This window comes from Hydra vulgaris, chromosome 01 (assembly GCF_038396675.1).
Source record: "Hydra vulgaris chromosome 01, alternate assembly HydraT2T_AEP".
NCBI classification, from domain to species: Eukaryota; Metazoa; Cnidaria; class Hydrozoa; order Anthoathecata; family Hydridae; genus Hydra; species Hydra vulgaris.
The window spans coordinates 29,553,323-29,570,000 of record NC_088920.1 but is presented as its reverse complement, the minus strand read 5'-3'; the positions used below and the strand labels follow the sequence as shown (position 1 = coordinate 29,570,000).

Sequence of the window (16,678 nt, the reverse complement as noted above, 5' to 3'; positions counted from 1 at the left end):
TTTAGACAATCTATTGAGCTCATCGTACTTGACAATGTGAAAAATGCAACCCAACACATGGTGTTGGAAACTCATGAACTTGGGTTTGTGTTAACCTTTCTCCTCAAACATTTGGTGCTGCCAAACAACAACGCCTGTCTTCTTGCCATTATTTACAGTTGTTGTATTGTTAAAAGGACTTCATGTGTTAGAGGGATTCAGCCTACAGGTTGAATTCCTCTAACGCATAGTGAGTTTTTTTCACGGTGATTTGGAGTCAATTTTTTTAGAGATATTTTTATAAAACATGATTATTATCGCTTCATTTGAGACCCAACATGGCATACTTTTAAAGAAATTTTTTTTCTATAATATTAGGGACCTGTCTGATGTTTAAGGGTCAAAATGGGGCGATTTCCCATGTCTTATATTAATATTTTAAATATTTTTTGTTCATTAACAGTTAGACGCAACAAAACATTCTTTGATAGACCAAACTTTTATTTTCACCCCAGCCTAATGCACAGTTATATGTTTGTATATAAAGCACAAATATCAATGTAGCTCACCAAATGATACAAGATCTCTTTCAATTAGACAATAATAGTGTTGACACAAAATTAAGCTAATTTAAACTTAACTATTTACTTTAAACACCTCACTTATATATCAGTTTATACCACACTGCAAAATAGCTAAAGAAAAATTTTACAACTCTGCAGGAGCTTCAATTTGGTTTGTGCGTGACCTTTTTCAATATTTTATTGGAATAAAGGTCATTTTAATCAATAATAGGCAAAAGTTCATCCATTCCTGTTACAGGAAATGATTTTTAAGAATAAAAGTTTAAAAGTCATCACTCTAATCCTCACTTCCAACAAAGCTGCAAGGTAGATGACTCATCAAGTACATTACCGTTCATAAATATCGGAAGATTTAGATAGTTGCGATAACAATTAGCTAAAACAAATTAATTCTATCTGAGCTAAAGTTCACTAATCACTAAGAGCCCCATGCTATAGCGGAAGTGAGATCCTTTTCAAGCTCAAATGCCTCCAAGCAATCAGAAAATGTTCGCTTTTTATCAAGACAAGAATAAGTAGTAATATCATCAGCCACAACAATGCCACCTTAGATGTGAGAATTTAGGGAGATCATTAATGTAAATTTAAAAAAAGTCTAAGGCCAAGAATAGAACATTGAGGAACCCCTAAAGTTACAAGAAATGAAGTGTGCTGTCCATCGATGACAACTTTTATACTATGATTGGTAAAGAATGATTTAATAATCTTAAAGATGAAACTTTACACACTTGGAGAGCGACTGCCTTAGTTTCTTCACATCTATCTAATGCATGATAAAACCTATCAGTTATTACCATTAACAAATCAACAGTAGAGCAAGAAGATTGAAATCCATATGATGATCAGAGAAAGATCAGTAAGTTATTAGATTTAAAATGAGAGATTTAGTGCTTGTTAATCAAAGACTCAAAAGCCTTGCTTTTGATGGGAAGAACACTAATAGGACAGTAGTTAGACGAGTCAGATGGCTCTCCAGAATTTTTGAAAATAGGGATAACAGACGCCGCTTTCCAGCAGACTAGAAAACAAGACTATGATAAGCATTTGCTAAATAGTTTTGAATGTTTAGACAACAGTTCCAGAGAACACTTCTGCAAGACTATAACAGGCATGTTGTCTAGACCACAAACTGTAGAAGAGTCTCAGTAGGAAATCATTTAGATACAGAAGCTAGAATAATACAAATGTCAAGCAATGGATCAACCTGTTTGTCAGCTTTATCAGGTAGGATATGATTAGTGGAAAGAGACAAGATTGATGAAAAGTTCTTAGCAAAAAATTTAGCTTTGTCTTTAGGTGAACAAAATCTGAACCATGCACGAGAGATGGAATAACAGGTTTGCCCTTATTATAGACACTGTTTTAGATTCTCCAGAAGTCTTGGGAGCCTAATTTTTGAGATAAAATATAAGATTTTGTGACCTAAGAATAGCAGGCTTCGGCATTAGACAAAACTTTTTTACAATGATTTTTAGCAATAGTAAACAGACGACTATTTTTTGGAGAATTATTTTGACAATAGATATGAAAGTAATGGTTTTGATTGGAAATTGCAGCACCACAATGAGAGAAAATCATGGAGAAGAGTGGGGCTTGACTTTTCAAGAGGGAATAAAAGATTCCATGCCAGCCTGAATCTAAGAAGTTACATAAGAGGAACATTTTTCAGCATGAAGATGAAAGATTTCTACCCAAGGGCTATTACGAAGAAAATCATGGAAAGAGTTCCACTTAGGTAGTTGTAAGAGGTACAATGGTAGGGGGATTCTGATGATGAAGAATGAGATAATAGTTTTAGAGAGATCAAACTGTGATCATAAGCACCTAAGGGTGAATATGGAGAAGCTGAGCACTGATTAGGATCAGAAACAAGACATAAGTTGATTAGAGAAGGTAAATGATTCGGATTGTCTGAAAAGCGAGTTGGAAAGTTGACTAGTTGTGTTAGAGATTAAGAAAGGCAAAAGTTGTAGACCTTAATGCCTGAAAAGTCACTTACACTAGAACCAAGCCATTCAGTGTGATAAGCATTAAAGTCACTAACAACAACAATATTGACTGAAGGATAAAAAGAAAGCGCTAGGTCAATTTGATCAGAAATAACATCGAAAAAGGTGCAGTCTTGAGATATGGGGAGAGCGATATAGAACAGAGATATAGAAAGGAGAGCGATATAGAACAAAGAAAAAGATGATAGAGCAAAGTGATATATATATATATATATATATATATATATATATATATATATATATATATATATATATATATATATATATATATATATATATATATACATATATATATATATATATATATATATATATATATATATAGTATCGGACAAAACGAGTGCAACCAAATAATGCTAATTTAGTTTCTTTATATAAAAGTGCTGCATTTTTTCAATTTAGAGAAATAACTATGTAACTGTTTAGCTGTTTAGAGACAAAGTTATTCAAGTTTTATTCATCACAAAGTTCTTTATTTGTACACGAAAATTAATAAATTAATCAAAAGTATTAAAAAAAGTTGATTTCCTTCTGGACAAATCAAGTGCAACTCGACAAAATGTTGACCAAGCTGTATTTCGCTATCAATATTTCGTGGCGAATCCTTTGTTGTCGATCACAGCCTTGCATCTTCGAGGCATAGATTCGATCAGGTGATCAATGAAACTTTGTGGAATCGCTGCCCAGGCCTTTTGGATTTGTTCAAACACTTGATCCTTATTACGAACACTTTCACGATTAATTTTGCGGTTGAAGATCTCCCACAGGTTCTTGATAGGGTTGAGATCCGGAGATTGAGGCAGCCAATCCATCACCGATAGGTGGTTGTCTTGAAACCACTGCTTGACTACTTTTGCAGTGTGTTTCGGATCGTTGTCTTGCTGAAAAACCCATTTTATTGGCATATTCCATTCAGCATGATGTAGCATAACATCTTTCAGGATATTTTTATACATGAAACGGTCCATTATTCCATCGTTTCGATGTATTGGACCTAGACCGTTAGCAGAAAAACACCCCCAGACCATTACATTGCCTCCACCAAGCTTCACGGTCTTATGGCAGTAACGTAAATGGAGGCGTTTTCCAGCCGGTCGACGTACACGGCAAATGCCATCGCTCCCAATGATGTTGAACTTTGATTCATCACTGAACAGGACAGTTCGCCATTTCTGGAGCAACCAGGAGTCTTTTCTTGTGGTTTTTTAGTGAAATCAGCGGTTTCTTTGCAGGGCGTCGAGAAAACAATCAGGCTTCAACAGCACGTCGTCTGATTGTTCGATCTGATACAGGCAGCTCTAATTGCTTTTGTATCTCAACTGATGATATCTAGGGATCCTTCTTGACGGATCTGACGATCATAGAATCCTCTCTAGAAGTGGTGTCACGCGGTCTTCCACCTTTTTTATCTGTTGCCAACTTCCCCGTAGAACGATGTTTGGAACATAGTCTTGATACGGTCCATTTTTCCACGCGATATTTATCACAAATACTTTTTTGTGACATTCCACTTACGTAATCGCCAATAATTTTCTTTCTTAGTTCCAATCCAAGACTGTCGGGAGCCATTTTTGCACTTGAAGTCATAAAAATAAATAATCACGCTTCTCAAGGCTTACCGTGTTACATTTACCTTGTGATGATACAATAATGCTCTGTGGAACACAACGTCTTGGTTGGATGTGGACTATATTGATGTAATGAAACACTTGTTGTATTTCACTACTTGTATTGATGTTCTTCGTTAAAACATTTTGATAAAACTCACTTCGATAAACTGTCTTGATAATACTAACTGATTGACTTCCATATACTGACTGAATTACATGTCGATTTACATGTCTCTTATATAGTAAAATGAACCTGTGTGAACCTGTTCTGGAAGATTCTAGATGCTTCTTTTCAATGCTTCTGGAAGCTTCTGGATGCGTCTGGATGCTTCTGAATGTTTCGGGATATTTCTGGATGCTACTGGATGCTTCCAGATGCTTTTTCTGAAAACTTCTGGAAGCTTCTGCATGCTTCTGGAAGCTTCTGGAAAGTTCTGGATACTTCCTTTAATTATTAAAAAACTTCCATGACGTTGACACGGACCAGACTTAAGAAAATGAAACAAACCAAAAAAGTTGCACTTGTTTTGTCCGCTGCAAAATGGCACTTGTCAACGAAATTCTGCCTGTATACTGTCACCTGTCAGCTGATTGCTCATGTCATGGCATGCTATGACTCCAGACTCCTGATTGCTGTGGTAGTATAGTTTGTTTCGTTTTTAAGACATGTAAAATTAGAAACACTTTTTAGCATTGTTCGATGTTGGTTGCAAATGTTTTGTCCAATACTGTGTATATATATATATATATATATATATATATATATATATATATATATATATATATATATATATATATATATATATATAAGTAGAAAATCCCTTAACAAAAATATAACACTGTGTTTCATCAATAAAGACTCATCAGAAATGAATGATCAAATTAATAAAACTTTAAACTTTTTATACTAAAAATCAAATTACAGGAATTCGTAAATATCTTAAATACTGTAAATTTTCACACCTATATGAAATATGCTGACACTATTATAAGATAAATTTTTTAGAATTGATTACTTCTACTTTCTTGTAAAAATATTTTTCAAAGGGGAGATTTAATATAATTACTATTTGAGCTCACTTATTTTTATAGTTTTTTAGGAGAAACTTATTTTCGTGCCTGCATTTAGAAATCAATTCCAATTTTTTGTATAATAAACATTCTTGCTTGGCATATGTAATTATTTCAAATTTTCAGGTGCTATTTTAAGGATGGACCAATTTAGTATAAAATCAATATTTTTATTTTTTAATTCCCATATGTAGTTGACAGCATGGTATTTTTAAAATTCTTTTTGGTTCAACCCCCCATATAGCAAAAATGTTTCCACCAACATAGGAAAAGTGTTTTTAAAATTGGTCGATAAGCATTTCCTGTATATTTCTTGTAAATTTGTAATCGAAATACAGAGTTGGAAACTAAGTTTTTGCTGAGTTATAATTTGTTATACCTATGTGTTTGTGCGAGAGAAGTAAATCATTTGTGCTTCTATGTATTCATAGAATATTCTTACTTAATAATTGCACTTAATAAATGAAAATAAATAATTTATTTATTGTGAAAAAAAAAAATGAACATTTTTGTTTTATAGGAATTATTGCCAAGGGTATTGTTTTGCGTTTTTTTGATTGCATCAATGAATTTTGACAGAGAAAGCTAAAAAAGCGGAAATTTGTGGAAAGAGTGGCACCGTCAGATTTTTATTTATTTTCACCCATGAAATCAGCTTTGAAAGGGAAAATTTTCAACAATGCTGCCGAAATTATGCAGGATGTTCAACTCTGGATCAATGCAAAGCCCCCTGAATTTTTTGCAACTGGCATTGCCAAGCTGCCGGACAGATGGCGAAGATGTATTGAGAGTGATGGTAACTATTTCGAATTCCTTAGAGAGGATGATTAATAAATTTCTTGTTGTATGTTTCGTGATTCTCGTAAGTCGGCAAAAACTTAGTTTCCAACCCTGTACAATTAAAGTCAGTTACAGCTGCACAAAAAATATAGAAAGAATTATAAAATGTCACAATAATGCTAAACAAAAAAGAAATCCTAAATGAAAAAACAACAGAAAATTGTAATTGCAAAGAAAAAAAAAACTGTCCAATGAGTGGAAATTGTTTATCAAAAAACATGGTATGTAAATGTGTTGTTTCTTCTAATGTACCTGATAAACAATATATTGGCTTGACAGAGGGTGAATGGAAAAGATATTTTGCCAATCATAAACAATCCTTTAAAAATAAAGTATTCAAAAGATATCATGCTATCAAAATAAATATAGGAATTAAAAGATAAAATTATTGATGATTTTATACAGAAAGAGAATGTTTAATAAAAAATTTTTGTTAATCGATTTTCTACTAATTTATTATTTCTATGTTCTTTTAAGAACATTCTATTTTGTAGAATACATTTTAAAATTGTTTATATATATATATATATATATATATATATATATATATATATATATATATATATATATATATATATATATATATATATATATATATATATATGTATGTATGTATATATATTTATATATGTATGTATGTATGTAAGTATGCAACCCTCGGAATTAGGGTCGGCATTCGGCAATGTCGACCTAACTGCCAACCTGAAAGTGGTCGGCAAAAAATTGCTGACCTCAAAAAAGATTGAGGTCAGCAAATTATTACCGACCTCATTTTTCGTAATTCTGAGGATTAATGTATATATGTATGTATGTATGTATGTATGTATGTATGTATGTATGTATGTATGTATGTATGTATGTATGTATATATTTATGTATGTATGCATGTATGTACGCATGTATGTCAGTATGTATGTATGAATACATGTATGTATGTATGTATGTATGTATGTATGTATGTATGTATGTATGTATGTATGTATGTATGTATGTATGTATGTATGTACAGATATACATATACAATTAACATTTTGTGTTAAGAGATCGTCCATAAATTATGCAACGCTAAATTTCACTAATAAACAACAAAAAAGATCAAAAGTTTTCCCTTGCAGAGCCTTAAATTAAATAAAAAATAAAAATAGTGTATTAAGTTTAATAAAAACCGTCATGTAAAAGAGATAAGAATCTCCAACTTCTTTTTTAAAAATAAACTTAACTTTGCATAATTTATTGACTTATTGGTAATGCTTTAAATTTACGGGGTTAAAGAGGATTGTAATAACCTGTAATACAAAAAAAAAATTAGTAACGTTAACTATAGTGGACACTTTAACCTTAGGAAGAAAAATATGTGTATACAAATAATATATTTATAGAAACATTTGCCACACACTAACCAAATCTGATTGATTGTTTGCTAAACAGCGACAGCAGCCATCATCCTCTTCCTCAGATTCTGACATATTGATAATAACTAAAAAAAGGAACAATAAATGTAATATATCATAGTAATATATAGCATACAGCCACAATTTCTTATTAACTGTTACTAAGAAATTGTGTGTAATAAGAATTAAATGGTGATTTTTTAATAACTAAATTTTGCAATTAATAAGAACCAATTATTTCACTGATGTAATATGCAACAGCAACATAATTATTTTTACAAACTTATGTTCAAAATTATCTCTTTGGATAACATAAGTTTTAATTTTTTTCTCCTGATGGCATTACTGTATTCAACACTCTGCTGATGGCATCATTGTACTCATCATACTTTTTATTTTTTCTATGCCTTATGGCACCATGGTATGTCTTCAGTATATTTAGGGTAGATTAGGGTATTATGAGCACCTTAAGCGAAAAATAAAATATTTTCAAAAATAATAATGCTGGCTCCAAAATTTTCGCAAATAAATAATTTTTAGGGATCACTACTCGTAATCCAATTAGATATTTGGTCAACTGAATTTTTTTTAAAAACACAGAGGTTTTAAAAAAGCAGGAAAAGTGCTCATATTACCCAGACCACTTGGTAATACCAGCACTTTAAATTAGCTCAAAAAAATAATATTGTATAAGTAAAAATATAACATTGTATAAGTAAAAAAATAACATTGTATAAGTAAAAAAATACCAACCTGAAAATTAGAACTTTGTTAGAATTTGTGGAATATAATGATTCGTTACTTACACAACTTATCATTAAAAGATCAAATTTAAAAAAAAATTTATTGAAGTAATACTACTATGTTTTACACATCTTTAAAAAAAAAAAATTAGTTTGCTATTTTTTCAATTTTATTAACTCAAACCTTCAAACAATAAAATTACAAATTTTTTGAGTTTAAATTACAGAAAGATTTTTAGTGTTTTTTAAATACTACAAACTTTAACTATGTTTTGTTTTTATTCAAAAAGTAATTAAAACCACTGCAATTTTAGGACTTTAAACAAAGTAATTTCAATAAAAAACACTGGGCAATTTGAGCTCATATTACACCCAAATGGTATCTTTATTATCGATTTGAGCTCATATTACACCCAAATGGTATCTTTAAAAAAAGTCAAAAATAAATGTTTCTATTCATTGTTTTCCAAACAAAAATGAACAGATTTTTAGTTAACATAATTTTCTTTATGAAAAATTAAATTTCATTATTTTAGCATATAAATTTTGTGCGACAGATATATTCATGCGTGATGATAATATATAAACAAGGCAAAAAATATAACAGCATTTTAATTAGGTGAGAGCCGCTAATTATTGCATATAAATTTACACTAATTAAACTGATTTCTGTTTTCACCACATTAAGTCGATTCAAAAAAAAAAAAAGGAACTTTATTTCACTGCTTACATCTTAGAAATTTTTTAGTATGCTCATATTAATAAGGTGCTCATATTGCCCTAATCTACTCTAATATATCTTTTATTTCTATGCTTTATGACATAACCCCATTCAACAATCTTTTCAAATTTCTCAACCTCATTTAAACACTACATTTAACTTTTTAGAAGTCGATGAATAATGATAACAATGAATGTTTTTAATATTCTTTTTTACTTGCCTTTAAACAATGGGAATGCTAATGATTCGAATGTTAAAGTAATTTTTTCCTCAAAAGTACTAAACCAAACTGTCCTTAAAAGAAGCAACACTTATATATGATAAAGACTAATTTTTAAATTAGCTATAATATGACAGGTAGCTTGTTGAGCAACATTAAATTATAAAGGCTGATTTAAAAGAAGAAATGCAACTTTAAATATGAATAGGAACGATGTTGATATGCGCATGACCTCAAGATAAAATCTTACATTGTCAGATATAGAACCCAAAAAGTCTAAATTCATTCTATACCTCTTAAAAGAATATGATAAATAACTTTTTGTATACAAACATAATTATATAAATTTAATATTTATTTTACAAATATTTATATAATGTATATGAATATTTTAATAGTTTAATCTTAACAATAACAAGAACATTTTAAAATAATTTTTTTTTGTAGATTTTAAAGATTTCGTTATGAGGTTTTGATCCTTTAACTTTTTTGTGCTTTTGTTTAGCAACAGTTTTAAAAACAGTTTTTAAAAACTTTTAAAATTTTTTTGTTCTTTATGATTCTTCTCATGAATCTCTTTGCAAGGTTGTTTTTGATTGAATGGACAATATTTTTCTCTTTATCTTTCTTCTTGTATTTTAATCATCATCATGCTGAATGACTTGGTTGTAGTTCCAGTGACAGTGTTGGCACTCTCTTACCCAATGTAATTTTCAAATGTTGTTTCTAGTAATGCTATATGCATAATTGACAGCTATGGCAACCAAAAAAATAATGCTAAAAAATTTACCTAAATCTTTATATTTATAAATTTACCTAAATCTTTATATAACTATATAGATCTAAAATCCTCAACAATCAAACTAAAAACTATTGAGCCAGCACTATTTTTAAGTCAGAGTTATGTTAGGTCTTTGGTATGTTAAGACTGTGTTATTAATATACCATTACCATTAATATGCTATGCAAACAAACAAAAATGATTTGTTTATTTAACATTAGGTGTAAAAATTTTTTTGCCAGATGTCCAGCGTTTTACTGTATATATAGGGATATATATGTATGTATAAAGATTTCTATGTGTAATAAACATTCTTTCATTTGAATGAATATAAAATAAAAAATAAATTTTAATACTATTCTTATCATGTTGTAAAATAACAACATATACACAATAACAGAAATAATTATACTCTCAGTTCTTTAACGTTAATCTTGTATAGGTTTATAAAATAAATATATTTTGGAGTCACGCAGAAAAAAATTAATGTTACAAATGTTAAAAACTGCTTAAAACAATGATGAAAAGAAAACCAGATGTTATTTAGGTTTTCTTTAACACAGTACTTATAATATATAAAATTATATAAAACTTCTTATTCCTAAATTACCTAAAAATTATATAAAATTTCCAATCAATAAAAATTTTTTCTCCACCGGATCAACAACAGAACCTATTGATCAAGGGGCTACTAAACCACTGAGAGCAGTTGTATCAGGGGCTAATAAACCACTGAGAGCAGTTGTTTCAGGGGCTAATAAACCACTGAGAGTAAATTGTATTCAGACAACTAATACAATTACAATTATACAAATATAAGTAATACAATTATGTGTAAAAGGAGGACGGTCATTCCAACCACTTCTCAGATATTTTTTAAATTTGAACCAGTGGTGAGTTAACCACTCTAATTAAAAACAGTAAAACTAATTATTTGACTTAAATAAACCACATATAAGAATGGTCAGAGGATTCAAATCTGATTTTTTGAAAATGGTTGAATTAATGCATAAGTATATATGCCCAAGTCAAGTATGTGATTATTGTGAAATAAAAGAATGATCTATTAATAATAAAATCCGGTAATTGTGTAGTGGTAGAGTGCTTGCTTCATAAGCGAGAAAATCCAAGTTCAACCTTCACCACATCCCTGGTAGTACCGTGCTCAACTTGTTTCTTTACGCAGCGGCCTTGTTCATTAAGGTTTGTGTTTCAGAGTTATAGAGTCAAGAGAGGGTTGAAACCACAATTAAGCAGCCTCTTTGTAGTAGCCTTCTTGGCCTTCTTCTTCTTCATCTTGGGGGAGGTGAGTAGCAGGGAGAGGTGGTAACAGGGGAAAAAAGAGGCGTTTTTTGAAATTTTTTGAAAATTTCAAAAATTATATTTTTGAAAACATTAGGGTGTCTTTTTTCATTGAAACTTAGCATGAAATAAAAAATCTTATGCATTCAAGCAAAATTTGCCCTACTAGATAAAACTGTTTAAGTTCTATGGGCATAGCAACTGCCTTTGCAATGACTATTTTTGATGTATCTCAGGATTGAAACCTGATCCGGAGATCTAGTTTTCACCTTAAGACTTCTTTTTGTTATTTTAAACATTTTTTCTTTATTCTGTCTATAAGCGATACACTGAAGCCCCTAAAACCGTTCTAAATTCAGAGCTTCTAAATAAAGGTTGTGTTATTGATTCTTATTTCCTTCAGTTAAAAAAACCAGAATATTTTCAATTAATTAAGCTATCAATACTTGGAATGGGTTTTGTTAAAAGATATAATAAATTACAATCAAGGAAAAAGAAAAGGTTTGCTACAAAAACTTTAAATGCGAATACATTAACAATAGTAAACAATGAATTGAGTTAAAACAAATCAGCTTCTGGAAAAAAATTAAATGTCTTATTTTCTAAAAGTGATCCTTCGATTGTCACCCCTGGATGCAACTTTTTTATAGACAATGACCTTTTTTTATCTCTTATAAATATAGTTGGACGATGCATGTTTGTATTGCAGCAATAAACATTGAACATCTCTTATCAAAGAAAATGGGTCTTGCCGAGTTTTTTAATGTTTTATGCACTGAATGTGATAGGAAAATAACATTTTATTTTTCAAAAGAATGCAGTAGATTGCAATCTACTTCAGGAAGAAAGAGTTTCAAAAAAAATATTCAAACATTTGCTGCATTTAGAGAAATTGGTCAAGGTTTTAGTGCAATAAAAACATTTTGTTCTTGCATGAATATGCCAGCACCAATGGCCAAAACAACATATAATAAAAATTAATAGTGAGTTGCACAATGCTTATGTGCAAACAGCACAAGAGTCAATTAAAGAAGCTGCTAAACAAATACATTATAATAAAAATGTAAATGACTCTGTTGTTATTGATGCTAAAGTTAGTGGTGATGGTGCTTGGCAAAAAATAGGATACTCTTCCTTGAATGGTGTTGTTACACTAATTTCTTAAGGGAAATGCATTGACAAAGAAGTTTTATCTAAAAAATGTAAACAGTGTGAAATGTGGGAACTGAAAAAAGGTAATTTATATCCATAACAGCTGGAAGGAAACTCATGTATGTTCAATAAATCACGTTGGAAGTGCTGGATATATGGAAGTTGTTGGAATGAAAAGAATGTTTGCTTGATCTGTACGTCTTCATTGCCTAAGATACATATTCTTTATTGGAGATGACGATACAAAATCTTTAGATGAAATTTGTAAATCAGATCCATATCCAGGTCATACCATCACCAAAGGAGAATGTATAGGACATGTTCAATAGCATGTTGGAACATGTCTTCATAAACTTAAAGCCGATTGCAAGGGTAAAAACTTGACGGTAAAGGCATTGGGGGAGTGAAAGGTTGTTTAACTAATAAAGTGATGAACACTCTTCAAAATTATGTTGGAATGGCAATACAACAAAATAGTGGCAATCTTTATGGGATGAAAAAGGCTGTTGCTGCAGTTTTACATCATAAAACAGATGAGCCAAATTTAGAAATCTGACATCAATTCTGTCCGCGTAGCTCTGATTCTTGGTGCAAATACCAAAGTGATAAAATTACAGGAGCAAAAACATATAAAGAAAAAATTAATATTCATAAAGCTGTTTCAGATCTTATTGCTCCAATATTTTCTCACAGAGGTCTTGGTAGTGATGAACTTTTGACAAAATGTTTACATGGTGAGACACAGAATGTCAATGAGTCCTTGAACAGTTTGATATGGACATGGTGCCCAAAAAGAGTATACATCGGGAATGATATTTTTAAAACTGCAGTTGCATCTGCTGTTATTGCATATAATCATGGTGCTCAAGAATTGCTCCCAGTTTTTAAAAAAGGTTTAAGAAAATCTGATATTTAGCATGTCAAGCAATCTGAAAAAAAGTCAGAGACATGCTAGTGGAGCATTTTAGTTTGGTATTTTTGAGTTTCAATGTTTTATTTTCTTTTATTTGATTTTTTGATTAGGTTTTTCTTGACTTTAATTTTTTACGATGTTTGTGGTCGTCTCTCAACAAGTATAACTTTTGATCAGACAAAGCTAATGAGCTAAAATTTTTATGGTGTTACCTAGTTCTATTTAGAGTGTTATTAGCAACTTTTTATGGTGTTACCTAGTTCTATTTAGAGTGTTATTAGCAAGCACTTTTTAAAATTTTATAAAAACAAGACTAGCAATATGACTTTTACAAATATTTTTCTTTTTTAAGAAATTTAAAGGTTTAAGAAAGTCTGATATTCAGCGTGTCAAGCAATCTGAAAAAAAGTCAACCATCTCAGTAAAATCAAAAGTTTGACAGTGAACCTGGCGTGTTTGAAAAAAATTTTTTTTTTTGGCTCGCTCAGAACATAGCATTACTAATAAAGATTGCAATTTTAAAATTTCAAGAGATTCTGTTCATTTTTCACTAAGTTATCCTTGTCGGAAAAAGCATATCAGAATAGGTCAAAAATCTGTTTATGATGTGTTCAATTAATGACATCATCATTAAATTTTTATGCAATTATTTTTAATAGTATATACCATTAAAATAAAATATTTTTAATTGTTTTATTTTTTTGAAAAAAAAAGTGTTTTTTCCCTGCTACCACCTTAACATTAAAATATAAATATATAGAAACAAGTTGTGTGTGGTACTTTAACTCTGGAGTACAAGCCTTAAAAACAAGAACATTGCATGAAGAAACAAGTTGAGTGTGATACTACCAGATATGTGGTAGGGATCAAAATCTGAACTTCTCAATGCTTGTTGGTATGTTGCTCTTTTTTTAATGTTTGTATGCTTTTTTTACTTTCAGAAATTCAGATGGCACTAAGGTGGTTGGTGTGAATAGATTGAACGCAGTTCAAAGCCTTTCAAAGCCTTTTTTTGCTTTGATTGCCTTGGCACTAGTTGGTTTGCCAGTGGGATAACCAAACCTAGCCCTTGGTTTCAATATGCAGTATATAGAAATACTTATCCTCTTTGCCTTTCACCTTAGTCACAAATAGTTAATTTAATACATCAAAGTTATTTTTCATTATGCAGACTTCTTAACTTTTCATACTGCAGAATTCAAGCTTGATCAAATATATGCAAAATAAAACTATTAGAAATTGCAAAAACAACTGAACCAAGTGTCACCTTTAATAAAATATCAAGTCTAAAATTATATATATACAATTTTACATATATATACTTATCAAGAGAAAACATAAACCACAAAATAAAGTAAAACCTTATCACAATAAACTCATGAAAATTATATTTATTAACCAATACTTATGATTAACTTATGATCAGGCAATATGATTGTTGACACCATTTTAACTCACCTGTTTTGCACAGATAAATTTAGAACTCTTTAGAATCTTCTTGAACAATTATGCCAGTATGATGTCACTGACTAACTAGATGGCATATAGTTTTCTAGAATATTCTTGAACTTTGTACACAACTCTCTGGTATGTATATTATTTCACATGCTGGTTTAATGATTGGTTTTATTGTTAACAGTTTATCAACTAAAAATACTACTATAACTTTCCAAAGTCATTTATGTGTGATCTTTCTTATTATTTTAATGTTTTGAAAGTTTGAAAACTTTTACAATTGGACGCTTTTCCAACTGTTAACCTTTTTTTCAAATTGCAACCTATTTTACAAAAATTTTGATGTGATAAAAATGATTACTATCCAAGGTTTATGAGTTCTTCCCACCAATACTGACATTAAAGTTTGGATGATGTGATAGAATTTTTTTTCTCTGTCACCTAGTTTTACCTGCCCCCATCACTAGGTTAGCAGCACTGGTCCATTATTTACCCTTTCAGCTGCCCCAAAAAATTAAGAAACCATAAAACATTGGATGACATTTTCAACAACCGTAATTTCACTCATTAAGTTACATTTTAACTCATTAAATTGCATGTGTTAGGAATAATGGTGTTTAATCTAAATTATTTTTATGAAGTACTATCTTCAATATTATGAGTGAATGAACTTTTAGTCATGATACACTTAACTGTGTACAAAAAATTTATTTTTGAATATAAATTTCACTAGTACGTAGACTTTTATCACAGCTGGAATAACTAACAAACTTATTTTTTTTTAATGATCTTTTAAATAAATAAATATCTATCATTAAAAAAAAAAAACTATAGGAATATAATTTTTGTAATCAAAAAATATGAAAAAGTCAAAATTATTTGTTTATTACCTGCTGTAAAAATGTAAACAAAACTGTGTGCATTTAAAAAAAATAAAAATACCTTTTGTTTTACGCCCCCTTTTTTTATCATTTTTTTCTTCTTTTAGTAATTGTCTTTGATGTTCCCGCTCTAACCTACGCTTTTCTTTTTCCTTTTGTTTTGCATCATTACGCAGCCGTAACTTTTCTGCAGCTACATCTTTAGGATTAACTTCTGATAACTTCTTTAATATAGATATATATTCTGTGAGATCATCTAAGTTCCTAAAATGATTTAAAATCAAAGTAAAATAAACAAATAATATTAAAACTAAAATCAAAATGTTTATATATATATATATATATATATATATATATATATATATATATATATATATATATATTATAAAGTATTGTAAATATCAAAATGATATTTACAATACTAAAAAAGAACTATTGATATTATATGAAGATCAATTACAAATATATGAATATGTAAAAAATATAAATAAAATGGATTATAATAATGAATAACTAATAATAATATATTATTGTAAATATGCGAGAACTTTATTTTTTAATTTCTCAATTGTTTCATATAAAGCAACTACTTTTCTTTGTGTGATCTAAAAAAGAAAACATAGGCTATTGTTTTAATTTTATTTTATTGATAATATTTTTTTATTGTGTGCTCACACATTTTAATTATTCTAAATTATTTTTATAACTTTTGGTTTTTTTAACTCTATAATAAAGAAATTCTTGTGTGTATAGTTAGTGACCAAAGCCCCGGCTAAAAATGAGACTTTTTGCAAATCCGGCCCTGGTAAAATTATAAGATCTAGCAGGGGTTGATAAATACAAAATCAAACATAAATTTTGAGAAAATGTACTTTAGGATGTATAAATGTTTATGCAGCCCTGGTCACAAACCCGGCCCCGACTATATTTTATCAAGCCCGGCACCAGTCAAATATCAACCCTGGACATTTACTACGTTTGTAACATCATGTGACCAACAAGTCTCTTGTGTGCAACATTTTTTGT

General features: G+C 29.8%; 1 protein-coding gene across 1 annotated transcript in view; it reads right to left on the bottom strand.

The window, feature by feature from the left end:
- The window catches only part of LOC100215706 (remodeling and spacing factor 1), a 49,308-nt gene that overhangs the window by 8,089 nt on the left and 24,541 nt on the right, over positions 1 to 16,678 (bottom strand). Inside the window, exons 6-7 of the mRNA XM_065787865.1 lie at positions 15,714 to 15,916; positions 7,494 to 7,570 (exon numbers count right to left, since the gene is read on the bottom strand). Coding sequence (XP_065643937.1) covers positions 7,494 to 7,570; positions 15,714 to 15,916 — 280 coding nt within the window. The remainder of the gene's footprint in view (positions 1 to 7,493; positions 7,571 to 15,713; positions 15,917 to 16,678) is intronic.